General features: G+C 50.0%; 10 protein-coding genes across 10 annotated transcripts; 6 read left to right on the forward strand and 4 right to left on the reverse strand.

Moving 5' to 3' along the window:
- Positions 1 to 1,142: 1,142 nt before the first annotated feature.
- On the forward strand, positions 1,143 to 2,316 carry GIQ15_05438 (uncharacterized protein; the record flags this gene model as incomplete). Its single annotated transcript, XM_033552855.1, has 8 exons — positions 1,143 to 1,293; positions 1,342 to 1,376; positions 1,421 to 1,506; positions 1,558 to 1,648; positions 1,700 to 1,829; positions 1,896 to 1,952; positions 2,015 to 2,063; positions 2,127 to 2,316. 8 exons carry the CDS (start codon positions 1,143 to 1,145, stop codon positions 2,314 to 2,316), a joined length of 789 nt encoding a protein of 262 aa, XP_033403999.1.
- Positions 2,317 to 3,041: 725 nt separating this feature from the next.
- On the forward strand, positions 3,042 to 6,020 carry GIQ15_05439 (response regulator mcs4; the record flags this gene model as incomplete). The annotated part of the gene is made up of 3 exons (XM_033552856.1): positions 3,042 to 4,629; positions 4,720 to 5,417; positions 5,475 to 6,020. The coding sequence occupies 3 exons, from the start codon at positions 3,042 to 3,044 to the stop codon at positions 6,018 to 6,020; spliced, it is 2,832 nt and encodes a 943-aa protein (XP_033404000.1).
- Positions 6,021 to 7,091: 1,071 nt separating this feature from the next.
- On the reverse strand, positions 7,092 to 7,982 carry GIQ15_05440 (uncharacterized protein; the record flags this gene model as incomplete). The annotated part of the gene is made up of 3 exons (XM_033552857.1): positions 7,092 to 7,546; positions 7,601 to 7,650; positions 7,948 to 7,982. The coding sequence occupies 3 exons, from the start codon at positions 7,980 to 7,982 to the stop codon at positions 7,092 to 7,094; spliced, it is 540 nt and encodes a 179-aa protein (XP_033404001.1).
- Positions 7,983 to 8,397: 415 nt separating this feature from the next.
- On the forward strand, positions 8,398 to 10,291 carry GIQ15_05441 (uncharacterized protein; the record flags this gene model as incomplete). Its single annotated transcript, XM_033552858.1, has 3 exons — positions 8,398 to 9,449; positions 9,516 to 9,822; positions 9,887 to 10,291. The coding sequence occupies 3 exons, from the start codon at positions 8,398 to 8,400 to the stop codon at positions 10,289 to 10,291; spliced, it is 1,764 nt and encodes a 587-aa protein (XP_033404002.1).
- A 184-nt stretch (positions 10,292 to 10,475) lies between these two features.
- GIQ15_05442 (uncharacterized protein) lies at positions 10,476 to 11,366 on the reverse strand (the record flags this gene model as incomplete). Its single annotated transcript, XM_033552859.1, has 1 exon — positions 10,476 to 11,366. One exon carries the CDS (start codon positions 11,364 to 11,366, stop codon positions 10,476 to 10,478), a length of 891 nt encoding a protein of 296 aa, XP_033404003.1.
- Positions 11,367 to 13,657: 2,291 nt separating this feature from the next.
- GIQ15_05443 (ubiquitin C-terminal hydrolase L3) lies at positions 13,658 to 14,347 on the forward strand (the record flags this gene model as incomplete). The annotated part of the gene is made up of 1 exon (XM_033552860.1): positions 13,658 to 14,347. The coding sequence occupies one exon, from the start codon at positions 13,658 to 13,660 to the stop codon at positions 14,345 to 14,347; it is 690 nt and encodes a 229-aa protein (XP_033404004.1).
- Positions 14,348 to 16,579: 2,232 nt separating this feature from the next.
- GIQ15_05444 (dipeptidyl-peptidase 5) lies at positions 16,580 to 19,014 on the forward strand (the record flags this gene model as incomplete). Its single annotated transcript, XM_033552861.1, has 5 exons — positions 16,580 to 16,647; positions 16,714 to 16,765; positions 16,829 to 17,061; positions 17,118 to 18,573; positions 18,643 to 19,014. 5 exons carry the CDS (start codon positions 16,580 to 16,582, stop codon positions 19,012 to 19,014), a joined length of 2,181 nt encoding a protein of 726 aa, XP_033404005.1.
- A 601-nt stretch (positions 19,015 to 19,615) lies between these two features.
- On the reverse strand, positions 19,616 to 21,653 carry GIQ15_05445 (uncharacterized protein; the record flags this gene model as incomplete). Its single annotated transcript, XM_033552862.1, has 6 exons — positions 19,616 to 19,813; positions 19,877 to 20,520; positions 20,587 to 20,680; positions 20,753 to 21,120; positions 21,219 to 21,380; positions 21,482 to 21,653. The coding sequence occupies 6 exons, from the start codon at positions 21,651 to 21,653 to the stop codon at positions 19,616 to 19,618; spliced, it is 1,638 nt and encodes a 545-aa protein (XP_033404006.1).
- Positions 21,654 to 22,231: 578 nt separating this feature from the next.
- GIQ15_05446 (uncharacterized protein) lies at positions 22,232 to 23,150 on the forward strand (the record flags this gene model as incomplete). The annotated part of the gene is made up of 3 exons (XM_033552863.1): positions 22,232 to 22,287; positions 22,351 to 22,940; positions 22,999 to 23,150. The coding sequence occupies 3 exons, from the start codon at positions 22,232 to 22,234 to the stop codon at positions 23,148 to 23,150; spliced, it is 798 nt and encodes a 265-aa protein (XP_033404007.1).
- A 311-nt stretch (positions 23,151 to 23,461) lies between these two features.
- Positions 23,462 to 24,792, reverse strand: GIQ15_05447 (SVP1-like protein 2; the record flags this gene model as incomplete). The annotated part of the gene is made up of 6 exons (XM_033552864.1): positions 23,462 to 23,505; positions 23,564 to 23,999; positions 24,048 to 24,404; positions 24,453 to 24,550; positions 24,605 to 24,643; positions 24,699 to 24,792. 6 exons carry the CDS (start codon positions 24,790 to 24,792, stop codon positions 23,462 to 23,464), a joined length of 1,068 nt encoding a protein of 355 aa, XP_033404008.1.
- Between the last annotated feature and the right edge of the window lie 851 nt (positions 24,793 to 25,643).

Consider the following 25,643-nt stretch of genomic DNA (forward strand, 5'->3'; position numbering starts at 1 on the left):
TAGAACCTTCGTTGGGATGGGTGTGTAGAGTAACTTCTCTGAGAATGTTTTGTATAACAGGGCGTATATAGCCAGGCTGATACATGCACTTCAACATAGTACGGCTGGTGAGATAACATTCAACTTGCTGCATCTTTCTATGATAGCCTTGATATCTCACCTTCTCAATGAGCTCGACTCTACCTCATTAAGGACTTGTATCAGTGGATAGACCAAGGATAAGCAAAGCTCAAGGATGATTAGACAAAATGACAACATCTATCCCACCCGAGAAGAAACATGGAGCCTACGAACACATAGCATGGATCCCCGTATATACCCAGCAAGCGTCCTGCACATCCTGTGGGATATGCATGTATCGTTGCTCGCCTGTCCCGCGCCGGTCACCATGACATAGTACGCCGGCTATTGGGATCACTCCTCTCTCTTCATCTACCCTGGTGTTCTATCTGCTTCATTCCAGCAGGCTGTTGATATCTGACGCCGCGCTCCCTGTGGCCATATCTGCGGCAAATCGCGATCTCATCTGCTATGGTAGCATTCGCCAGGCTGATATAGCGCAGCCTTGGGGATATCGCGGCGCCTACCATCATCGAGATATCGGGATTGGACGTCCCTTTACCCCCTGTCTACTATCCCTAAGCAGCCTATTCGCTATCCTTATACCCAGTCTTACTTCTGCCTGCTCATTGACTGGGAGCTTCTGGTTGCCTTATCCTCCTCCCGATACCAATGGCATGATCTACTCCTTTTTGGCCCCCTATGCCCGTATTACTGGTTGTTGATAAAATGTCAAGTTTGATATATATAGGCCAAAGGATGGAGGGCTGCGGTGTCTATTCGTTGTGGTGGTACTGTACCCTGACCGTGCCTCTATGGGATGCCTGAAATCGACCTATTAGATGGATGAAGGTGGTATTTGGATACATCTTGATGTTGATATGTGTGGACATGGGTGAGAATGTCGCTCAGCCCGTTTCCATTCCGACTGCGATCTATATTGAGAACATGTTGCCGACGTTGATATCTACTCGAGGTGTATATATTGGCCTCCAGTCCTGTCAAGGCGTCTTCTATCGACTTATACAGCATATTGCTTTATATATTGCGCAATATACGGTCTTGTTATTCCTCCAGTCTACATGGAGGGCAGTCACTCTGTTACAGTCAACGTCCTGGGAACCTTAGGCACGGTGCTCTGGTGCATACAGCTGGTGCCTCAGATATGGCTTAACTGGCGAAGGAAGAAGACAGAAGGCCTACCGGCTGCCATGATGTTTCTCTGGGCTCTATGTATGTTCTGCTCTCTGTCTGAAGTGTATAGATAGCTGATTGTCTCAGGTGGTGTGCCGTTTGGTATATACATGATTCTACAGGTACGTTCTTCAACCCACAAGCTACCAGCGCTGACCAGTTGTAGGAAGTGAACATACCATTGCAGGTACAGCCTCAGGTTTTCACACTTCTATGCCTGATAAGCTGGGCCCAGACACTGTACTATAACAGGTGAGGTCCCTCTACGCCTATAGATGCACTGGACTAACCTCTGTCGAATAGCAAATATTCCAAGACCATGGCCGTTGCCATCGCCACAGTATCGGGAGCACTGATGGGCGGGACAGAAGTACTGTTCATCCTTGCACTGCGGGTAAGCTTGCCCCTTTATCTTACACGAGCCACAGTTCTGACTCGTATACAGGTCCCGTATAGACAAGGCACCACATGGCCCGCGCTGGTATTCGGTATCATTGCCGGTATCCTGCTGGTCCTTGGCCTGGTCCCCGCGTACCTGGAGCTATGGAAGCGAGATGGCCGGGTGATCGGTATAAGTACGTCTTGAGTCCACCATCTATTTTATTTATCGGATCAGGAAACCTTACCAGCATCCTATCTAGGCTGGATATTTTTGAGTATCGATAGTCTCGGCGCATTGTTCTCCCTCTTAGCTCTTGGTACGTGCCGCTGTCTGACGTTGAACCGCTGCTGGATGACCGGATTCTAATGTAAGGTACAGCCGCCGAAGGGACGTTTGACGTACTGGGTGGCGTCCTTTATATCACATTGTAAGCTCGACATCGTCCTCCCTCCACGCGTTTCCCCCAGGGGCAGAACTGACAGGTCCGAAGGCTCGTTTTAGAACTCGGCATAATGACCAGCCACATTATCTGGCGGGCCAGGAACCGAAACCTTCTTGGAGAGGCGAGGAGTAAAGGGCTGAGCGTGGACGAGCTGCTTGACGGTCGACGACCTGCTCGGCCTGCTCGACCTGCTTCAGACGAGGAGGATGGCCATATACCGGCCAAGTCGCAGTCGTAGGAGATGTATCCAAGATAGCAGTTCATAGTTAAACGGCGGCCCGGACCCAGGGATAGGGATCTTACATTTTACCTTTCCTTTCTTTTCTTTTTCCGCCTGTTCTACACACGGTCGTCTGCTCTGTGCTGCTCTGTACCGCATGATCGTTCATATCGGTCTACCACGATAAAGGGGCAGTCTCTTTGAACAAAGATATAGGTTCGTCTGCCAATCCCTGTGCGGATCAGCGTAAGCCCGATCGTGCTGCATGCCTCCACTGCTGCAACGGGCGAACGGCTTGAGATACGCAGCCAGACGCCGGGCGCAGCTAACGGGAGGCGTAGGAAAGAGAAAAGAAAGGGACGAGATCGTAGTTTGTCCAGGGCTATCTCATTGGCAAGCCGGGGAGTGAGACACCTCAAGAACGCCGACGCCCATCCCTGCCTCGCATTCCACATGTCATTTAGAGGCTGCTATAAACTGCGCATATGCTGTGATCATTCATCTCTCGTCAACTTCAATCAACACGATAACTTCAAGTCAACACGATCACGACGTCAACAGCTTCAACTTCAACTTCAACTTCAACCTGCAGTCAGCATCAAGCGGTCAAGAGAACTCAAGTTATAGTCAAGTTATAGCAGGCCCGCAGTAATCTCGCTTACTTCTTGCCTGCACCATGCGCGTCCTCTGACCATTGACCGGCTTCAGCTTCACGGCCAACTGCCTCAACTGCCTCCAGCCTGATGCCCGCCGCAGGCTCTCCTGTCGCTGAAACGATGCCGGCGGAGAGAGAGCGTAGGTTTTCGCGCTTGACGGCTCTCTTGCGGCGTCCGTCGTCCTCGTCCGCCAAGAACGCCTCCGTCGACTCCACCACTTCGACTTCGACTTCTTCGACGACGCCGACAACTTCGCCCATCACCCATATCAACAGCGCCAGCACCGAGAAGAGCGACACTGCCAGTCCGAAGGAGACCCCCAAGACGCCCTGGCACTCCTTCGCCACGCCTTATACCCCGAATTCTGCTCCGACTCCGACTTCAACGGCTACTGCTACTGCTACGGCTTCTGCTGCTACGACTATAAAAGCACGGCGGACTGCCCTCAAGTCGCCAGAAGAAGCAGATGGACCCGCGCTGAAGGGCCAGAAATTGGGCGCCGAGTCGTGGCCCAACCGAGCTCTCTCGCTGTCCAATCCGTCGCGAACCCATACTCCCACTCCCCAGGCCACCGCTACGGCTCTACGCTCTGCCTCCGCCACTCCTCGACAGACGCTCCCCGTCCCTCTCCCGCTCATCGAGACGCCCGGTCCGGCCTCGAATCTGCCTCTGGCGCGCGCGAGGGTCGTCAGCGTTGACGGCGGAAAGGACGCTGCGGCTCTCAGACGGTTCGAGGACTATACCTTTGCCTCGTCCGCGGGCCAGGACCCGGCCCAGTTCCAGAACCGCGCCCAACGGCAGCCCGTCTCCAGGGGAAGCGTGGTGCACTCTACCCGGCAGCTGAACGCTCTCGACGAGTCCCGCCAGAGCCTCCCTGCCTCCGCCTGCACCACCCCAGTACCGGGCAGAGTACCTCAGAATATCGACCCGAAGGCCCCTCGCCGCCCTACGCTTGCCGTCAGGCGTCAGTCTCTCGTCCCCGCCTCGCAGCAGAGGCTGATCAACACCCTCCTCGATCCGCCATACCCAAACGGCAACGGGGCCGACTACTTTGCCCGTGGAACGCCTACCATCCGGTTCGACATGATCAACCGAAAGGTATGGGTCAAGCGGCCCGGCTCGTCGCCTACGCTCGTCCTGGTCACGGAGGAAGACCTTGTTGACGACCTGCGAGATGCCATCCTCAAGAAATACGCCAATTCCCTGGGCCGGACCATCGACTCGCCCGATATCACCATCAGACTCGTCCAGCGAGAACCGTCCAGCAGACACGGCCACCAGGAACGTGTATTGGGGCCAGAGGAACCCCTCGCCCGGACACTCGATCATTTCTACCCGGGAGGACAGACTATAGACGAAGCACTCATCATCGAAGTCCCTACTCGACGCACCCCGAAGCCTTCCCCGCTTACTCCTTATACTCACCCGGACGATCCCCGTGCCGAACCAGGCGAATACTTTCCACCGATGCATATGATCACGAATTCTGCTTCGTTAAAGGATAACATGAAAGCACCACATCAGCCGTCAATGGCGGTTCTCACCACCGGCCAGCTGCCCGCTCTTCCGTCTCCGGGGAACCGAGGGTCATGGCCACAGCCTCCGCATCGAGGTAGCTATCCACACAATAATTCCCAGGGTGCCCCGGCTTCTCTACCATCACCCTCTACCAATGGTACGTTCTTTGTTTTTATACTGCTTTTGTTGAAGGTACTGCTTTTGTTGAAGAAAAATGTCGTTAACTTGGGGTGATTCACATATGTAGATTCGGTGAATCCTCCAACCAACGGGGTTGCCACAGCGTCCTCTCCTCCCTCAACCACCACCCCTCCTGCTCTCTCCGAACCAGCTTCTAAATCAGCCGTCTCACCCCCATCTCGCGTCTCCTCTCCCCGCCCCACTCAGGTTCTTCGGAAGTTGAACAAGAATAGCAGCACGAACTCCGACTCGCTACCGACCTCCCTACTCGACGGTGCAATACCGCCGATCAACGTCCTCATTGTCGAAGACAACACCATCAACCTAAAACTCCTAGAAGCCTTCATGAAACGCCTCAAAGTACGCTGGCAAACTGCCATGAACGGTCGTGAGGCCGTGAACAAATGGCGAGAAGGCGGTTTTCATCTCGTCTTGATGGATATCCAATTACCCGTCATGAACGGTTTGGAAGCCACGCGAGAGATCCGACGACTAGAACGGGTGAATAATATCGGTGTATTCCAGAGATCGGTCTCTGGTCCATCTTATTCTGCAACCATGGTTGGCTCGCCACCTGCTTCGCCCGCTCTTTCAGAGACACCGGTTGCACAACCGGCCGTGCAAGAAGAGGTTAAGCCCGAAGACATGCTGAACAAGGAGAACCAATTCAAGAGCCCCGTCATCATCGTGGCGTTGACAGCGAGCAGTTTGCAAAGTGACAGACACGAAGCATTGGCTGCAGGTTGCAACGACTTTTTGACCAAGGTATGTTTTTTTTTTTGCCCCTGTATTCACAGATCATAGCTAACCATCGCCACTCAGCCGGTAAACATCGTCTGGCTGGAACAGAAAGTCACCGAATGGGGCTGCATGCAGGCCCTAATTGACTTCGAAGGCTGGAGGAAATGGCGCGGCTTCAACGACCTATCTAACGTCTCCAACAGCGCCAATGGCAAGCCCAAAGGAAACCCCAACTCAGGCTTCGTAGCTGCAGATCTCACGCCTCGAAAACCCCACGCCGTCAAACCAGTACCAGGCAAAGCGAGCAGTGGGAATATACAGCCCAAACCCTTACCAGCCGCCACGGCAGCCGCGGCAGGCGTGTACGGTGAGGGCGCTGAAGCCGGTGCCGACGACTCATCGTCGACAGTCAACTCTACGAAAACGGTCGTTCTAAGCACAGAGTCGAGTCTCACTGGCTCCGGTATGGGAGCTGGCCCGTCGCCTGTAGCATCGAGGAGATTCCCCGTAGCTACCAAGGCGATGACGTCGAATGGGAATGCAAACGGCAACGGCAACGCAAACCCGCAGGCTTGGAAGAATGCTCATCGAAACAGTGTGCCTACAGTGGGACATAATATGTCTTAACTACCCTATTTCCGCCGTTCCATCTCCATCTTCATCTCCATGTCATCCTTTCCTTTCATATATCACTATCTAACTCCCTTCGTTCCGCCCGCCCACGTACCGTATGATCTTCTTCACATTTCTCACATACCTTTCTCCCCGCCTCTTCCATTTGTTTTCATCATGTCTATTATCCATTTTATAGCGCACTGAGGCATGGGAGAATAAGTTCTATCGTTTTTTTTTTCTTCTCGTTTTTCTCGTCTTCTTCATCTTCATATACCAGTCCGCCTTTATACCATTCGTTTTCTTCTTTTCTTTTCCTTCGTATCTACCTAGGACCGACTCCTTAACTGATTGATTGATTGATATGTACGTCTGGCTGGGAAGCGTTATCGTTCACGTTTACGTTTTGTAATGGAGGCATCTTACGCTACTCTTTTCCATCTCTATCGTCATTTCTAATTCTGCTTTTTAGTCATTTTCATTTTCATTCTACATTGTATTGGTTGATGGGTTGGGAGGGAAATTCGTGTATGTCCTTTTTTTTTTTGCCTTCGTTTTCTCTTTGATAAAGCATGGCTTTTGTTGGATTTTATACATCGTGAGTAAATAGCATCTATCCTACAGATGACAAACAGATAGTCAGACAAACAGAAAAATGGAAATGGAAATGATATTTCCAGATCTCTTTTGGTTGCTGTGGTTTCGTTTTGTGTTTCCTTATGCCGGCTTTCTTTGATGAGTCGTTCAATCGGTCAACCCTTACCAATTGTCTGGTGTGTGGCATGGTATCATTGGCTCCTGGCTTTAAATACCGGCCGCATGCGATGTCGTGGATAGTCGAGTGCGTTGGTCGGCAATACGGGTGTGTTGCTATTCATCTTCACTGCGGATGGTTCGCCTCGCCAAATATCCTTGGGCCATGATGCAGCGATACATCACTCAGTAGTATGAGCCTGCACCTGAACCCAACGGTCCGAATAGAAATCCCAAGTAGATTATGGATGTTGAAATGGCCCAGGCCAGCTCTGGTTAAACGCCAAATCTTTTCCATCAAAAAGGCATCAACCACGAACCCAGACTGCCGGTTCAAAAGTCCTGAATCCCCGTTTCTCCCTTCAGTGACTCTCTACCATCCCCTCCCTCTCCCTTCTCAACAAGCCACTCCGGCTCTTCATCGTCAAAATACTTATCCTGCTCTTCACTCAGGTCATCATAATCCTCACACCCATCCACAACCGCATACTCAAACTCATCATCTGCACCCTTCACAAACCTCATTTCCATCTCATGTTTCCACCGTTCAGCCCCTTCCTGCTTAGTACCCGGTATCTCATCTCTGTCTTCTGCTAGAATCTCCCCGTTCGGTCCACGGGTATATGTGAACAATGAAGTCGGGTCAGGATGAGCCAGGGCTTCCATCTTCGCCTCTGCACGCTCGAGATCAGCCTCTAGGGCGCCAGAGTGGCCTTTTCGACGACCTTCGGCTTCGCGTTCGCTAGATGTTTGGAAGCGGCGGATCAGCCTGTCGTAGAGGAGGGGGTCTGATGTTGTGTTAATATTTTTGTGGATGGCTGGTTTATGTTGGGGAGACGTACCGGCTAACTCTAGTGTTGGAGAGAAATATTCAGGATGCAGGTCTAGATATCTCTTTCGTCAGTTTTTTATCTGTATAGATGCCGGAGGGTTCTTTGGCTGCTCGGGGTTATGCATCTGCCTTTCAGTATGGGTTGTGGCTGGTGTTGAGCCGTTTGGTCTGTCTTTGCCTTGAGGCCTATCTAAGCCTGTGTTCATGGGGAAGAATGGCATTTTAATGGCTATTGGGAAGTTCTTCTGCTCCTTAGAGTGATGTATAGTTCAAGTATGGCGTTTTACAGTTTGATATTGCGATAAAGCTGCGATCGAATGCCAAGCACTGTGATGTCAGATCGAGCCTCGGCCTAACATCTTCTCTAGAGCTCTAACGTAGCTCTCTTCCATAATTTAGACACCCGGTAGTAGTTCTCCTGTAGATATCTATATCTTCCGGCTATTTTATATGCCGTTGTCTTGCCACTTTAGGAGTCCGGGGTAACTCGGCTTTTATCGGGCCTTTCTCCACGCGGCGGTTACAGGTGGGGTTAAAGCGGCGTGCTTCAGGACCTAATCGAGCCAGCATGGGGGTAGAAACATATTTATACCAGTTCAGCGTTGGATAAATTCAACCTCCAACATGATCATGTCCAGCACTTTATAGCGCCACGTCAGTCCTTTTATTTACTTCCATGGTTGCGGTATAGGGTGACTTTGCACGACCTGGCTCTCTCGCGTCCATCACCTTGATACGTTGTTTAGATGAGGCCAGCTTGACAACAACTTTGAAACACGGCAACCTGAACATCAGCAGTTGCTCGCCATGGCGAAATCAAAGTCGACTCCGTCGAAGCAGACGGCTGCGAGGAGTCCGGCCAATGCATCGGCTACAGCAAAGCCAGTTGAGAAGTCAGCTCCCCGTGGACCGGCGATTGAAGAGCAGCGGAAGGCTTCACTACCAGAGCTCTTCTTTGTAGCTACCATTGGAGCAATCGTGATAGGTCTTGCTGGAGCATATTCTTACATATCTCAGTTGACGCTTGCTCCTGTGTACGGCTCGGCTCCTGCAGGAAAGTATCATACTGCAATTACGCTGATAGCAGCAGGCGTGGGCTCAATAGGTCACCAATTTGTTCACAGATACGCCCGCCCGACGACAACACTGCCAATTCTTGCATTTTATATTCCAACCATTCAATTCGTCTTGTTCAAGTTCAGCTCTACCCTTGGACCTGTTTTGGGACCTATCATTACCGAAGTACTCACGTTTGCGCCCTTGGTTTCGCTGTCAATCTGTGTTCCTGGAGTTTTGATCCAAAAATTGAACCTGAGCCCCAAGCTGAAGCAAGGAATGGAGCAGGGAAACATTCTGGCCGCATATGCTCTCTTTAACGGTGCGAAGGGCAAACTTGCCGAAACGTTGCCTTATCATATTGGATCAAGCTTTGTGACGACAAGTGTTGGGCTTCAATTCATCATCGCTCTCAGTCAAGCTATTCTTCTACCATCAAAGTGGCTTATCCTTGCGCTTCCGTCTCTTATGTTCACGGCTACTTACAACCCTCATGTTCCACTACCGTATACGACGGACCTGCTCAATTCTACTCTCAAGGCAGATAACTTCACTTTACTCCATCGCCAGGAATCATTGACTGGATATTTGTCTGTGCTGGAGAACACGGATGCTAAGTTCCGCGTGATGAGATGCGGTCACAGCCTTTTGGGCGGAGAGTGGCTGCCACATTTAATGACCAAGGATGCCAAAGTATCGGACCCCGTTTTTACTGTTTTTACGGCTCTCGAGGCTGTCAGACTTGTCAAGAAGGATTCCCATAAGCCAGAGAAGGCTGATTCAAAGAAAAGTGCTCTCGTTATGTGAGTTAACCTATAAACCCCTCCCCTTTTCTGGTAAAAAAATCTAGCTAACGAGGTGAACCGTAGTGGTCTGGGTATTGGCACGACCCCTTCAGCCTTTGCTGCACATGGTATCAACACCACTGTTGTGGAGATCGACCCAAATGTACACCAGATAGCCATGGACTATTTTGAATTCCCTCGAGGGGTTAATACGGTGATTGAAAATGCTGTGAGGTTTGTTGCTCGTGCTCAGGAGGAGACTCCAATCCAAAAGTATGACTACATTATTCACGACGTTTTCACCGGAGGCGTAGAGCCACTGGACCTTTTCACTCAAGAGTTCATGCAAAGCCTCGACGCGATGCTGGATGATGAGGGTGTCATTGCTATCGTAAGTCTAGAACAGAATATACCCTGTGGCTGTTGTATTAGGTTTTAAGCTAACTATATAATAGAACTATGCTGGCGACATTGCTCTGCCACTCGCCGGTCTGGTCGTTCGCGCCATCACGTCCACGTTCCCATCATGCAGGATATTCCGTGATAATAAACCATTGCCAGGCTCTTCGTCTAGAAGAGACCTTACAAACATGACTATCTTCTGCAAGAAAACGCCAGGACCTATCAAATTTAGGACTCCGGTGCCTAGTGATTACCTAGGAACTTATTCAAGGAAAGAGAGCTTGGTACCGCGCCTTGAATTTAGTCCAGGCTCTTTCTCAAAGGACCCCGAGGGAAATACGGATGCTCTAGGACCAACTGTGCCAAAGGAGCTTGCATACTGGCAGTTCCAGGGAGCAATCGGCCACTGGCATGTTATGCGCAGCGTGCTTCCTGCTAGCGTCTGGGAGAATTGGTGATCTTGCAAGCAAGAAAGTCCAACGCAAGTATGTTGATCTATTTGGTGGTATATTTTCTAAATATACTCTAACTTCTAGATATGAAAAAAATCGTTACCTCATGTGCAAAAATGACAGCACTTGCAGATGTATACTAAATGACATAAGAAATCCAACCTTTATCCTGTTCACGTCCATGCGCCGCTTAAAGGATTGCCTTCTCTTCAGCAACAATATTCTCCTTGATCTTCTTTATATCCTCATCGCTAAATCCAATGGCCTGCTTCATATATCCCTCCACGCCTCCATATTCGCTATCCAAATATTTCAACGTCCCGGTAATAGCAGCAGCTTTAGCACCCGTCATCCTCACCGCCCCGTCTCGATCGCCCGAAACGGCTGGATGATCCATCAGCTTCTTTATAAACTCCCCTCGAAGTTCTCCCAGCCCAACTTCAGTAAGCGCGTATTCTTCCCCGATAACCTTGTCATCCGTCACACCAGCAAGACGCAAGAGCAGAGCTGCAAATACCCCTGTCCTATCCTTGCCAGCCGTACAATGGAACAACAACGGCTCCGTAGGCTGGTCTCGAATATGTTCAAAAACAATCTTGTACGCTGACTCTGCTCCAGTTCGTAGGATTTCTTTATATGCCCTGATGAACCCTTCTGCTCCGTCTGCGGCGGAGTAGTCTTTATATCGTAGCGCCAGGCTCGCGGGGCTTGCATCCTGGTTTCTGAACACAGGGACATAACGGCGCGTGGTACCCGGTATGTCTACGAGCGGATACCTGGCTATCTCGAGGTCGGAGCGGAAGTCATAGATGTATGTTATCCCCAGCTTGTCGACGATAGCCTTGCAGCCTGCGGGCGTTATCCCCGCTAGATGCGCTGAGCGATAGATGAAGTTGCGCCTCACTGATGTGGTGGGGGAGACGGCGTAGCCACCGATATCTCGGAGATTGTAAACTCCGTCTATCGCGTAGAATGGAGGGGAAGGCAGAGCGGCTTGGGAGGTGATGTTTGCCATGGTCCTTTGGATAAAGTATGTTCCTGATCGCAAATTTGTAGCTTGGTTCATGTAATTATGTTCCATGGGTTGAGATGTGTTCCTGAACTGAAGATTAGTTGCCGAGGCCCCTACCTATAGTTTCACCTTATTCGGATCCTTCGTTTAGGCTTTGGGATCATAAATTAGTCGGTTTTATTGGTTGATTCGTGGTATATTGTCTATCCAACTTTTGGGATGTTATGCTTCTGGACATTGATATCCCTAGATTCGTTAAATTAAATTCCAAGCAGTGAAGGTGTCGCCCAGCTTCTTCTCACATTTGTTTCTATAACCAAGTTTCACCTTCTCGTACCGCAAGCGAAGGTCATCTGTTCAAAGTGTCAAACGGGGCGTAATATCCCTAAGATGGCATCGCTGCCGGGTCGCCTAGGTCCATCCCGGCCTGAAAGAATTGGGGAATCTGGGGAGATGCGTTAGACGAAATGATTGTACTTGAACAGGCATTCCCCATTGTACTAGATATGAACAATTTCGGCTTTAGCCCGATATAAAGGCACAACGCATCTTAATATCTAGCGTTAGGGACAGACATTTGGGACATGTATCTCCATAACGAGACTTCGGGCAGCAAGACTTCGGGGAAATCAAGCCGTACTATAATTTGTCTGATGGTAACTTATCGTTGTTGGATTCTTCAAGGAACAAAGCTGGGAATCTGCATCCATGAAGACTGTATCACGTGTTCTTGATATAAAAACGATATTGGTACCTAAATACTTGGAATTTAATGTAAGTTAATCTATTTAATCTTCTAAAACCTGTGTGTTGCCCTTGTGGTTGTTTGACTATATGATAAACACCGAAGTCCCGCTATGCAGGGATAGAGCGAAGGTGGAACTCTATGCTCGATGGTAAATCCCCGGGTAGATCTTTAAATTTACCCAATAACCGGAAGACTTAAAGTGAGGTGGAAGGGATGTAAGATGGAGATTTGTGGTGGAGACAAGCTCCATAGAAAGCTGCTTGCTGGCGAGGCACCGAGTATATAACTATTATAAGGAAGGTCGACCATGAGAAAGGCGAGAGAAATGAATCAATTATTCCACGGTACTGGCCATTTTAACAATTAGAATCTATGTGGAAAGTGGCTATCTCAAGGACAATGAGGATTCACCAGGGGTTGATTGAATTTTATATGGTTCTTTGACTTGTATTGATGCCACCCTACATCTGATGTTCCAGTACGGTGACGCCTATCATAAGTTTACAGTGGCCCTTATATTTACCCTTTATAAGGAGAAGTCTAAGGAGTCTTAAGTGTTAGAGAGAAAATAACATCCCCATCTGATCCTACCAAATAAGAGGTATTAGGGTCATGGTAGGAACTTCTGTACTCTGGAAAGAGTCAGTCACTCTAGGACGCCGTAAATTGCCAATCGAAGGCTCACTCTTGCACGTTGATTGTAAAATCCTGCCTGGTGGGTGTTTGTTCTTGATCTGGATTGTATAATGCAAGACTAGTGGGCAAAGTTCTCACAAGTAACGTAGTAGTTGTGTCTTATAGCCGGCACCAGAAGAAGAGCTCTGTAAGTAGCATCCTTTAAATAGTCTAGACATCATCTCGGATAGTCTCCACGTATCTTTGTCACGGAGACGTGAACTTGACGGATCCTCATTTATATCTTTGTAGTTGGTGGGCATGTATCTTTGATCTGTGAAAGATGGTATCCTTATCAAGTATAACCAAAGCCTGCGAGTTCGAGAATATAAGGAGGAAAGACTGAAGTTGAAGTTTGATATAAGTAACTACGCACTTTTGAGGACTGTGACGTCATTGGCTCAGTGATGGATTAGTAAGCTAGGCAACCGTACAGCTGACGTTATATATTTCAAATGACTAAGCAAATCCACGCCCAATATGGCCGTTTTTTACCAAGTCCGGTGGTAACGAGGGCGTAACGCTAAAAACGGCCATGTTTATCAGAGCAAAAAGACATGAAGAACTGCGTCATGGTTGTAACCTACCACAAACACATCTCTCTTATTGTTTATAACAGGACAGAGATTATAAGAAGAGTTGACAGACAGGTTTGATCGGTGACGTCTAAGGTTCTTGTCTTGTCAGTATCAGCCATGGCGGAAGAAAACAGAGCGGAGATACAGTATATCGATGGAGTAAAGACTCTGGTTCCTCTAGGTACGGAGTTGTCTTTGTCTTGATTCTTCTTCCTTGAGTTTTCTCCCTTGAGTCTTCCTTGAGTCTTCCTTGACTACCCAGGCTCTAGGATATATCCATGGATGAGCCTTTTTTTTAGCTTCCAATGTGAGACCTCTGCTAACCACGGTGAGCAAGGTCAGAAAACAACCCGGAAGTCATGTCCCACCTAATCCATGAGCTGGGCGTGTCTCCCAAGCTAGGGTTCTACGATGTCTACAGCATCGATGATCCGGACCTGTTGGCCTTCATCCCTCGTCCGGTGTACGGCCTCATCTTCATCTGCCCTCATGATGTCTATGTCCGTACTCGCGAGAGTATGGACACCGACAACATGCCTGAATACACGGCCTCAGGGCCAAACGAGCCCGTCATGTGGTTTCGACAGACCATCAAGAATACCTGCGGGCTGATGGCCCTGATCCATTGCATCAGCAACGGGGAGGCGAGGGAATATATCCCGGAAGGATCTGAGCTGGACAAGCTGTTCAAGACAGCCGTGGATCTGGCTCCAACTGAACGAGCCCAGTTGCTGTACGACTCGACCTTGCTGGAAAGGGCACATCGTTCGGCGGCGAAGAGAGGAGACAGCTCTGTGCCGGCACCGGACGATAAATGCGGTTATCATTATATCTGTTTCGTGAAGGGTGCGGACGGCCATCTGTGGGATCTGGAGGGAGGGGTGAAGGGTCCGATTGATCGAGGGCTGCTGGAGGACGGTCAGGACGGGTTGAGCGAGAGAGCTCTCGAGCTTGGGGTTCGAGCGTTTCTCAAGCATCAGAGCGATATAGGGCAGGGAGTCGACGCATCTGGCTTCAGCATTGTGGCTCTAGCACCGAGCATGGATTGAGGGAGTTTTGATTCAATTCTACCAGGTATCTCCGCGCCCTTCCAGGTCGGCTAGCCCGGCTAGTCGTTGTGTTGGGTCGACCGCTATATGATATGTTTCCTTATAGCAGGCAGTTTATTAGACATAACCGTGCCCGTCAACCAGGTTGATCCCAACTTCCACTGCATGCCAAAAGCCTATAGGAAGCCCGCCAGAAGTATAAAATACCCGATCCATGTGACATGACGGGCGTGCTTGATATATCGTGCATATTATCCGAGCTCGCTCAAGTCCTCCGTACAGAGTAAACCTTCCAGAAACACTGTAGATATTAACTCGCAACCTTTCTTACTGAGTACTTTGGGTTTGTCTGGGTAAAAGACCTTTCTTTTTCTTCTTTCTATCATATTATATCATATATTAGCGTTTCCCAGCGTTTTTATCTATGGAGCATGCCCGAAACCTTCCGCAAAGATCTGTCACGTGAAGCGCATATCTCAACCTCCACAAGGTCGCGATGTCGTTTTGCTCAGTGTCAGTTCTCTTTGCAACTTGCTGTCCAACGTCCCACCGGCTGAATGCAGAATTGCAAGGGGTTTGGCCGTCTCTCGAGGCGATATACAATGCCCCACCGTCCAGCGGGCTGTCACGCTGGCAGAGGGCCGGGTCTAGCGAGGGTCCTTCATCCTTCTCGCATTTCTTTTAGGCAGTACGCCCCGGACGCAGGGCCATAGCAGCGCTGCCAGACGCGACAGGGGTGCAGGATGAAGAGGCAGGCGAGACGGCGAGGACGGCGAGACATCGCACAGCCAGAGGCTGAAGGGTTACCACCATCCAGATCCGCCTTAGCTGCGATTATTGCTAACTTCCAAGGCCAATTAGCAGCCCGCGTCCTCACCAGGGGACCCTAAGTCTTAGTGCTGCTGATCCCTCCCAACTCTATGGAGAACGAGCTGCTGCAAGCCTATTTGTCGCTCGCCTTCTGGAAAGGCACAAGAGACCGCGGGCCCTGCAATCAGAAATCAGGCGTGGGGAGATCTCCACAACGCCCCAATAACTTGGCATTGTAACCCTTCCCTTTCCCCATGCCAACCCACGATAACGAAGGGGAAGAAAAAAGCTCCCCTGGTCAGCAAACACGGCATCGGCTGCGCTGTCCCCAGTCGAATGGCCTCATCTCCCCTCTGCTTGACGTGCCGTTCCACTTAGGCGGCTGCCAAAACATTGCTAGGCGGATGGGTTCTACAGCGTTATTTCGGTACGGTTGCCACCCAGAAAATGCTTCCATTGGCAGTCCGTCAGGAACCACTCTTGCATCCGCAATGGCCGGCGCGCCCTAGATCTAAGCGTATATTCTCGTATCACTCAAGTCGAAGCTCCATTTCCCGCATCTGCCCGCGAAAAAGCTATAGACAGGCTTGATTGTTGAGATGAAGTCGGGCCTCTAGGCCAAGGCCAACTCGAGAATCGATTTGCTAATAATAAATCAAGCGTTTTTTCCCCGAGCTCTCTCGTATCGGCTAATTGCATCTCCATTTCCCTTTTCGCCATATCGTATCAGTATCCTGCATCTCATCCCTGGCATTGCTCTTTATAATCTCCGGGGGTGAGGGACCCGAGCAGATATGCCTTGGTTGCGGTGGGAGCTAACCTCGACTGCGCAGTCTCCACGAGCTAAGCAGTTTTACTCCGCCGGTGATCCATTCTTCCATTCTTCCGTTGCTCCATTGAGCAGAGCGGCGATAAGGATAATTCCAACCGGCAGAATTGTCAGCAAAAAGTCCATCCAACACTTTCGGGCATGAACTCGATCCTTAACGTGGTTAGCTTGACAATGCGGAATGGAGGATGATAGGAGAGGGGTAATCCTGCCCCGGCTTTCCTTTCTTCTCCAGATTGGAAATCCAAGGGTACATCCCAGCCTGGGGAACGAATGACCAGGTCGAATCCCACGGGGTGATGCAAAAAAAACTGGGGCAACCTTGAGGTTCCGCTGAAAAAGCAAAAACGAGAACCGAAGCTCATAGAACATGAGTAGGCAGAGTCCATACGAAGTGGTAATGTTTATTTGATTTGATTGACGAGCTAACTGGGGCCGCAAAAGTATTAAATGCGAAGGGTACCGCCGACCTTTCTCCCGTCTCTTTTCTCTTTTCCCTTCTCTCCAGTGACGACTTCCAGAATCTCTTTTGACCTTCTGGCTCTTGTATCACGCAGTCAAAGAGAGAAGCTATTAGATTAGCTCCATTCACAATGGCGGGAGCCAAATGGTTGATTGCCTCCCTGGCGTTTGCTTCGTCAGGGTTGGCCTTCACCCCAGAGTAAGTAGATCCGTGGATCTCGATCATCTCTAGATTTCGCAGACAGGATGTTAATCAATTCTGCAGGAACTTCATCTCTGCCCCACGAAGAGGAGAGGCCATCCCAGACCCCAAGGGAGTAAGTAGCTACCTATATTTGCATGCATTAAAGATTTGGAGCTAACATGGTTTGCAATTGTAGCAACTCGCTGTCTTCCACGTCTCCAAGTATAACTTCGACAAGAAGGACCGTCCCTCAGGATGGAACCTTATGGACCTCAAGACTGGAGCCATCAGCATTCTCACCACTGACCCCGATGTTTCTGAGATCACCTGGCTCGGTGAGGGTACCAACGTCCTCTACGTCAACGGTACCGACTCAGTCAAGGGAGGAGTTGGAATTTGGATCTCCGACGCCAAGAACTTCGGCAACGCGTGAGTGACCCCTTGAATGGAAAATATATTGGTCTATTATTTACAATTTGCAACAGATACAAGGCCGGTTCCATCTCTGGACCATTCTCGGGCTTCAAGCTTGCCAAGTCTGGTGACAAGATCAACTTCGTTGGTTACGGTCAGTCCACCACCAAGGGTGACCTTTACAACGAGGAGGCCATCGAGAAGCCAATCACTTCTGCTCGTATCTACGACAGCCTCTTTGTCCGTCACTGGGATGCCTACGTCGGCACCCAATTCAACGCCGTCTTCTCCGGTGCCCTCTCCAAGAACGGTGGCAAGTACACCTTCGACGGAAAGCTGAAGAACCTCGTTCAGCCCGTCAAGTACGCCGAATCCCCCTACCCACCATTCGGCGGATCCGGTGACTACGACCTCTCCCCCGATGGCAAGACCGTTGCCTTCATGAGCAAGGCCCCAGAGCTTCCAAAGGCCAACCTCACCACCAGCTACATCTTCACCGTCCCACATGACGGTTCCCGCCTTGCTGAGGCAATCAACGTCCGTGGAGGCGCTCGCACTCCAAAGGGAATTGAGGGTGCCTCCTCCAGCCCAGTCTTCTCCCCTGACAGCAAGAGAATTGCCTACCTCCAGATGGCCACCAAGAACTACGAGTCTGACCGACGTGTCATCCACGTTGCTGAGGTTGGCACTAACAAGCCCGTCCAGAGAATTGCCAGCAACTGGGACCGATCTCCCGAATCCATCAAGTGGTCTTCCGATGGCCGAACTCTCTACGTCACTGCTGAAGAGCACGCCACCGGCAAGCTCTTCACCCTGCCCGCTGATGCTCGTGACAGCCACAAGCCTGAAGCTGTCAAGCACGATGGCTCCGTCACCGCATACTACTTCATCGGTAGCTCCAAGGCCGTCCTCGTGTCCGCTAACTCCCTGTGGTCTAACGCTCTCTACCAAATTGCTACCCCCGGCCGTAACTTGAAGAAGCTCTTCTACGCTAATGAGCACGATCCTGAGCTCAAGGGTCTTGGTCCAAAGGACATTGAGCCTCTCTGGGTTCAGGGTGCCCGCACCAAGGTTCACTCTTGGATCGTCAAGCCAACTGGCTTCGATAAGAACAAGGTTTACCCACTTGCTTTCCTCATCCACGGTGGTCCTCAGGGATCTTGGGGTGACGGCTGGTCCACCCGCTGGAACCCAAGAGTTTGGGCTGATCAGGGATACGTTGTCATTGCTCCTAACCCAACTGGTAGCACTGGTTTCGGCCAGCAGTTCACCGACGACATCACCAACGACTGGGGTGGTGCTCCATACAAGGACCTCGTCGCCATCTGGGAGCACGTCCGTGACAACCTCAAGTACGTTGACACCGTCAACGGTATTGCTGCCGGTGCCTCTTTCGGTGGATTCATGGTCAACTGGATCCAGGGACAAGATCTCGGCAGAAAATTCAAGGCCCTCGTTTCCCACGACGGAACCTTCGTTGGATCTTCCAAGATCGGAACTGATGAGCTCTTCTTCATCGAACACGACGTATGTATTCACCGTTAAAAGCTCAGCCACATTTTATAGTATGCCTTGCTAACTTGTATTGATATTTAGTTCAACGGTACCTTCTACGAGGCCCGTCAAAACTACGACAGATGGGACTGCTCCAAGCCTGAGTTGGTTGCCAAATGGGGCACTCCTCAGCTCGTTATCCACAGCGACTACGACTTCCGTCTCTCTGTTGCTGAAGGTGTTGGTCTCTTCAACGTCCTCCAGGAGAAGGGTGTTCCCAGCCGTTTCTTGAACTTCCCCGATGAGTCCCATTGGGTCACCAAACCAGAGAACTCTCTCGTCTGGCATCAACAGGTCCTTGGATGGATCAACATGTACTCCGGCATTAACAAGAGCAACCCTGACTCTATTAAGCTTTCGGATACCAAGGTTGAGGTCATCGACCACGAGGCCGGCTCTACCTTCAAGTACTAGATTCTTTTCACTTAACGCAGACCATCTGATGTCATGTCTTTACTAGCAATGCAAATATTGTAATATTTTTTCACATCTGACTACTTTCTTAAAACCAACGGCCCTCAAAAGGCCAGTCCAACTGTTGTATACTGTTGTGTATTTAATAAGTGAGTAACAACACAATGACCATCATTTTTAACCATGCACTATATGGCGTTAAAAGTCTAACCGACGTATGGATTGGCAGTAGGTTATCGAGATAGAAGTATAGATGAGCAGCATGATCTCCCATAATGAGAAATTAATGTACATTTAATTCCTCTGGTTGAATCTATGTACTTGAAAATGGGTATCGTACAAAGCAGTGATAGGTAAACAGCAACGCAACGCAACAAAGGAAAACAATTAGCAAGTTAGTCTGCATGAAGTGTATATAAACCAATGCATCAAGAAGGGTTGGAAGCAAGAAGAAGCTGCACTCGTAGTGGTAGTATACAGCTGACAATGATCGGACGCGAAGGATAGGAGCTTCATGAAGGTGTATCCCAAAGCCTTAAAAGGTATCTCTCGTCATCATATTATCCGGAAAATCTAGTACGAGCAATCATATTGAGATTGATTAAGATGCGGCGTTCGACCTTGGGCTGCCGCCGCTAGATTTCTTAACTAGATCTGCGAAAAAGGTAGCTAGCCCTTGATTGGCGAGCTTCCCATCACTAGCTTGTCCGAGAGGCGGTATTCCCGGAGATGTCGGTCCACCAAGCGGCGTGGGCGACACGGAGCCGCTTCCACCAGCTGCACGGCTAGCTTCTCTCTCCTAAGAGTGGTTATTAGTAACTGGGTGAATATCAAAGGAGAAAGGAGAAACGGGGTAGCTTACTTTTAATCTCCTTAGCATGTCATCCGCATCAACTTGGATACCGCCCATATTAAACTGGACAGGTCCAATGTGCTCGTTTACTCGGTTCATGTCGTCCATTCCTATCATCATCTCTGCATCTTTGATGATACCTCCTCCCTTGCGCATTTGTCTTTCTTGCTTCTCGTCCTCTGCTTTGAGCTGTTCCAGCACTTCAAATTGCTCCGTTAGGAAAGCCTGGGAATCGACCGTCACTATCTCGATCTGGCTACCTTCCGACTGCCTAGCGCGAGAGACGGATGCGCCGCCTTTGGGATCCTGGATGGTTTGTTCGTAGATAGTTACAGCGCTGGTTCCAGATTCTAGCTCATCTGTCTCCTGTCGTTCTTCATCGTCTGCGTGGCGAGATGGTTTAAAAGATTCCGGGGGTTCTTGGATTTCGATGGACCAGCTCGTCCCAACACCTTCAATATTGAATCCTTCTCTGATAATCCGTATCTTTCCCCATGAGTCCCAGTTTGATGGCACTAATATCTTATCTCTATCGATGACATTGTGTTTAAGAGATTGCCGTTTGAGCAGAGAATGAATGCCCAGCGAGGACTGTATCAAGCTTTGTAGTGAGTTGGCCAAGAAACGTGTGGTGTATATTAAAGATGATCCATCTAAGTAGCCAAATCAGTCGGTTAGCAAAGTAGAAAGATTATAGCCAGGGGACGATGGTAGCTCACGCTTAAGAAGTATTGTTCGCATGAACTGTAGAATGAAGTCGAACTCTTCTTCTCTCCATCCATGGTCCTTTTCTAGCTGTTCGATCTTCTCTGCCTATTTCAGTAGAAACAATCGATTTTAGCGCTGCGGACCACCTCACTGGTAGAAAAGAAAGGGGAAACATACCCCTTGACAAACAACACAAGTGGGAATACCCAGCCCTTCATCCCACTCGCCTGGCCCCAACGGTATCGATGATACGGGGCCAGATCCGGCAACATGTGAAGGGTCCAATCCTCTTCTACGATCTTTCCAGTCAGTCATGACCTCTTCCATGACCACTTTTGTTTCATCATCCAGGGATATCAAGACTGAGCGCAAAAGCCGGACCCATTCTCGCAATTGCCTGACCCATGTCCAGGGGTTTTCCCAATCCAGGAGAAAAACTATCAGCATCTCAGGGGCGGTTTTGGGGTTGATCAAGGGACGAAGGAGAGGCGCATAGGACACTGATGGTTCTGAAAGTAGATAAATTGAGATTCTGGCGAGGATATCTGCATGTTAAAAGCGTATATAATTAGTTTATATGCAAGAAAGTGGGTGGGGGGTGGGATCCGTGTTAGTTAGCGTTCTTGGAAGCTCCCTTGCTTACCTTCCTGGTCCGCATCAAGGACGTTCTGATATGTGTACCCAAGTGCAAACTGATTCGCAATCGGGGGTGCCTTTTGCTTCCGTCGCTCTGAGGGTAGCCCGGCCTCGGTATGGTCAGTAGATAATGTTGCTAGAAACTCCCGCTGGCTCTCCGGTGTACCGCCTGGTGTAAACCAACGTTAGAATCGTGCTTGCAGGAGTGATAGAACGGACAGTCTCGTAGGTGGAAGTATAGATTGATGTATGAGGGTATCCAGGACGTACCCAAGACTAATAATGTCTTCTCCGGTAACCGTTTCCCACTCGCTCCAGCTTGGAGCATCGAAGACCAAAGCTCCTTTTTGCTGCCATCCTTACTGGTCGGCCGACTGTTGGTTCCTCCCTTTGAAGCTGAGTTCTGGCTCAGGGTTGAAGCCCGCTGTCCTAGTTCTACCATATTGGCGCGACCATACCCTTGTATATGGATGCCGGAGGAGAGACACGGACGCGGTAGGGGGAGGCCTGCGGAGGTCGGAAAGGGACCAGCGGTAGAAGAGATATCTTGAAGTTCGCAAGACGGACCGAATTGACACTTGAGCAGCGGTCGCAGGAGCTTCCTGACGTTATTGCGATGTGCTCTCCCAGTAAACCAACCTTGGGACTATTTTGGTTCCCTTATCGGGTTCACGAGCACACGTGATTAAACTTGATAAAGGGGTGTTTATTCTTCGTGTGCGTGTTTCCGGCTTTGGCTCTGGTTCTGATGGTTGTCCGCGAGAGACTGCAACAGTTTTATTATTGTAATAATCGTTATGCTACGAGTCAAGCTGGAAGAGTTGTATAGATATAAAATGTCCAAGTTTGGGTGTCGTCCCAGTGCCTAACACGTGACCACTTGAAAAAGCAGAGCTGACTAAGCTGTGGCATCAAAAGGTAAAAGAGCCAGAGATGAAGCTGATAACCAAGTTAAATACACCCTGGGACGCGATCATACGTCTGTTCATGACCTGTTAACAGGCTGAGAGTATAGCCGTCATGAATGCGATCCGCCAAATTGAAGCTCTCAATAAAACAGAGCTCGAGAACGCAGTGTACGTCAAGCCTCTAGTGTGATTCAGCCGACCTTGCTAACAGCTACTTTTCTCTTCATTTAGATCTCCAGAAGCTTCCTGGCATGCTGACTACCGCGATACGGCTTACATCTATATCGGAGGCCTCCCGTTTGACATCAGTGAAGGCGATATTCTAACAATATTCTCTCAATACGGCAACCCAGTCCATTTAAACCTAGTTCGAGACAAAGAGACAGGAAAGAGTCGAGGGTTCGCGTTTCTTAAATATGAAGACCAGCGAAGCACAGATCTAGCTGTGGATAATCTAGGAGGTGCAACGGTGCTCGGCAGGTTGCTTAGAGTGGACCATGTGCGGTATAAAAGACGTGAGGAAGAAGGGACGGAGGATAACCTTGCGAATGTGGACGAGAATGGGGAGGCGGTGACTAGGGAGAGAGATGGAGAAGAGAAGGGAGGAGAGGAGAAGGGCAGCCGAAGGAAATCGAGAAGGGACGAATCTGAGGAACCGAAAAGACCGGCTCGACAGCTGTTGAAGGAGGAAGTGGAGCTACAGCGGTTGATGGATGAGCATGACGATGAAGATCCGATGAAGGAGTACCTTGTCAAAGAGAAGAAAGAGGAAGTTGAGAATGCGCTGGCACTGGTGAAGGTGAAGTCAAAGTCAAAGTCGAGTAGGAGAGATCGCAGTAGAGACGGCCACAGCTCGCGTCGTCATCGGCATCATCACAGAAGAAGACCTAGTGAGGAACGATCACGCTCTAGGGAAAAACGCTCACCACACAGGAGCAGAAGGGAGAGATCTAGGGAACGGTCAAGTGAACGGAGACACCGTCGAGAAAGACGGGATCGGAGTTGAATATTCTAATTCTATCCTGCCCTAAACTCAGCTACACATCACAAACCGGAAACAGTAAGCTAAACCACGAAATATCCTCGGCCTGTCATTCGTCTGTGGTTCCTCCTCTTGAAAGACAAGTCAATATGCACTTGCGAAATCTCAGCTGGGGACATATTAAGCAGCGTACCGGATCATGGGGGTCTGCATTGACTTCCTCCTCTTCTGCCAGGTCATGGATACGGCAGTCAACGATCAACTGCTCCTTACTAGGAACTGCCCGGATTATATTTCCTTTTCTTTATGTGTTGGATCAAACATGCAATTCTCGGCTGCATGCATGCAGCATGACTTCCATCAAACAACGCTTTCAGCTTCCGAGGTATCGCTTCCATCCGGCTCTAAGACATTGTCTTGTCCCGTCACTTGCTTCCTGGAGAACAAACCGTTCCCACCTACCAGCCTTGCCAGCACCGATTACGAGTAAAGTCTGATCGCTCGTCCAACCAATAATGCCCTTTGACGGTCGTTCAGAGGGTGCACCAGGTGGCGGAACGTACTGGGAGCCAACTGGCTCCTCGCCAATATCAAACCTGGCACTGGCGAATGAATAGACGTCTGAAAACACACGAGGAAGGAATGGAAGCTTTCCTAGAATCCCCCATCCGCGATTTGCGGATTCTTCAGGGGTAGCTGTTGGTGGATTGCTGCTGTCCTGCTCGTTCCGTGCGTGTGGGATGTCGAATATGTGCAGAGTTGCTTTGTCAGAGGTCACTGCAAGAAGAGTGTTGGAGGGTGAAATAGCTAATGAGAATATCTCTGCCTGGTCAAGTCCTCTTCGAAGTTCGGCCATCTTGGCACCGTTACTGGTAGCAAAGACCCTTATTATAGTTCCCTATATCATATTAGTATAGCCTTTATAAGAGTATTATGCTATATTTACCGTTTGGCTTGCCGTGGCCAGGACAGCACCGTCACCACTAAACGTCATCGCACTCAGCGGCGACGTGTGGGCTGGAAGAATGTTCACATTCCCCGTCTTTAGCTCGATGAGCTGAACCTGCCCGGGAGACCGGCCGGGAACCGCGATATGGGTCTCTCCCAGACACGCAAGACCATGCGGGTTATCTCCAGTCTCATAGACGGCTATCTTCTCTGGTGGCACTGAAAATGCGTAGAGATGAACGCAATCATGGAGAGCAACTGCGATGCGAGACTTGGTGATACACACTCGTAGGATCGAGGTGCGGAATTCAAGCGTCATCGCCGCGACTTGTTTCGCATCGTCCCAGATGATCACCTGTTCAGACATTAGAATACATCCTTCAACTGAGAGCGTACTCCGTACCTTGTTCTGTGGAAACTTGGGCGTCTGGCCTCCTCCAACGACGGCCAGGTAGTTGGACTGCCCGACCATCTCTATGATTCCGATGCCGGCATTAAAGTCTGATATGTTTAGCAACAACATATAAAATGGTAGATGGCCAGTCTACTCCGTACCTCTTGATACTTTAAGCTCACAGGGGTCCGCATTAAATACTAGATATATATCAGTGCCCGTCGTACTATGTATAGAACGACAAGATAGACATACCACAGAACCCCGAGTCCAGCCCAACGGAGAAACAGGTGCTGTCACGGTTGAACGACGCCGTCAACGACACTGGGCCGCCAGAGGCATCGAGCATCTCCCTTGTATTCATAGCTGATATCTCCCCTCTCCCGCTGTAAAACGGAGTAAACGACTCAAAACCAGGCCTGCTGCGTTGACCGTCAGCACTGATCCAGTATCAGGCAGCAGAGAAAGTGCGCCGTCCGCTGGTTGGAGGTATAAGTGTATGAGCTGGCGAAGTAGATATCCATGAGAGGTCGAACCTCATATTAGGGAGTAAGGTCACATGACCCCAGGTTGCCCAAGAGAGAAACGATGCAAGTTGTCTCCCCCGTTTGCTGCGGCAGCTGTTTGTCCGTCTGCTCGGCCTGACCGGCCCATGCAGCGGGCGCAAACTAGCCTGCACTCCTCGCTGCTTCACCCAGCCGCCATCGCCCTTCCATCGTCCTGCTGGTGGCTTCGACGGCGGGAGAAAAAAAGGGGTAAAAACTCAGGAGTTACCCAAAAAATACACGCCCGTAATTCGCTCCACCAAAACCTGCGCACGGAGCGTATTTCTGATACGCGAAGGGGCTGAACTGCCCGTGTATCCGTATTATATCCAGCCAATAAACATGTAATTTATCGGCTGATATTACACAGTCACCGCAAAGTGAATACGTGATGTGACCGTATGGTAAAGGGATAACACACCACGTGACATAAAGGGAGAGCCCCCTAACCCAAACTGAATTGTTGCTCTGCTCTGCTAATAATTACTCCTGCTTCAAGACATCGACCGACACACCAGCATCGTCCAGCTTGTCTCCCCGCCGGCCATCTCCAGCTCCTCTGCAGCCTCAATTCGCTCCGGATCCAGTTCGCCTTTGCTTCTCTCGCTAGGCAGACGCTGTCTCTCGCTTTCCTGAAAGCAGCACCTTGATCCGT

The sequence above is a fragment of the Arthroderma uncinatum genome, assembly GCF_011692745.1.
Source record: "Arthroderma uncinatum strain CBS 119779 chromosome Unknown scaffold4, whole genome shotgun sequence".
Classification (NCBI taxonomy): domain Eukaryota; kingdom Fungi; phylum Ascomycota; class Eurotiomycetes; order Onygenales; family Arthrodermataceae; genus Arthroderma; species Arthroderma uncinatum.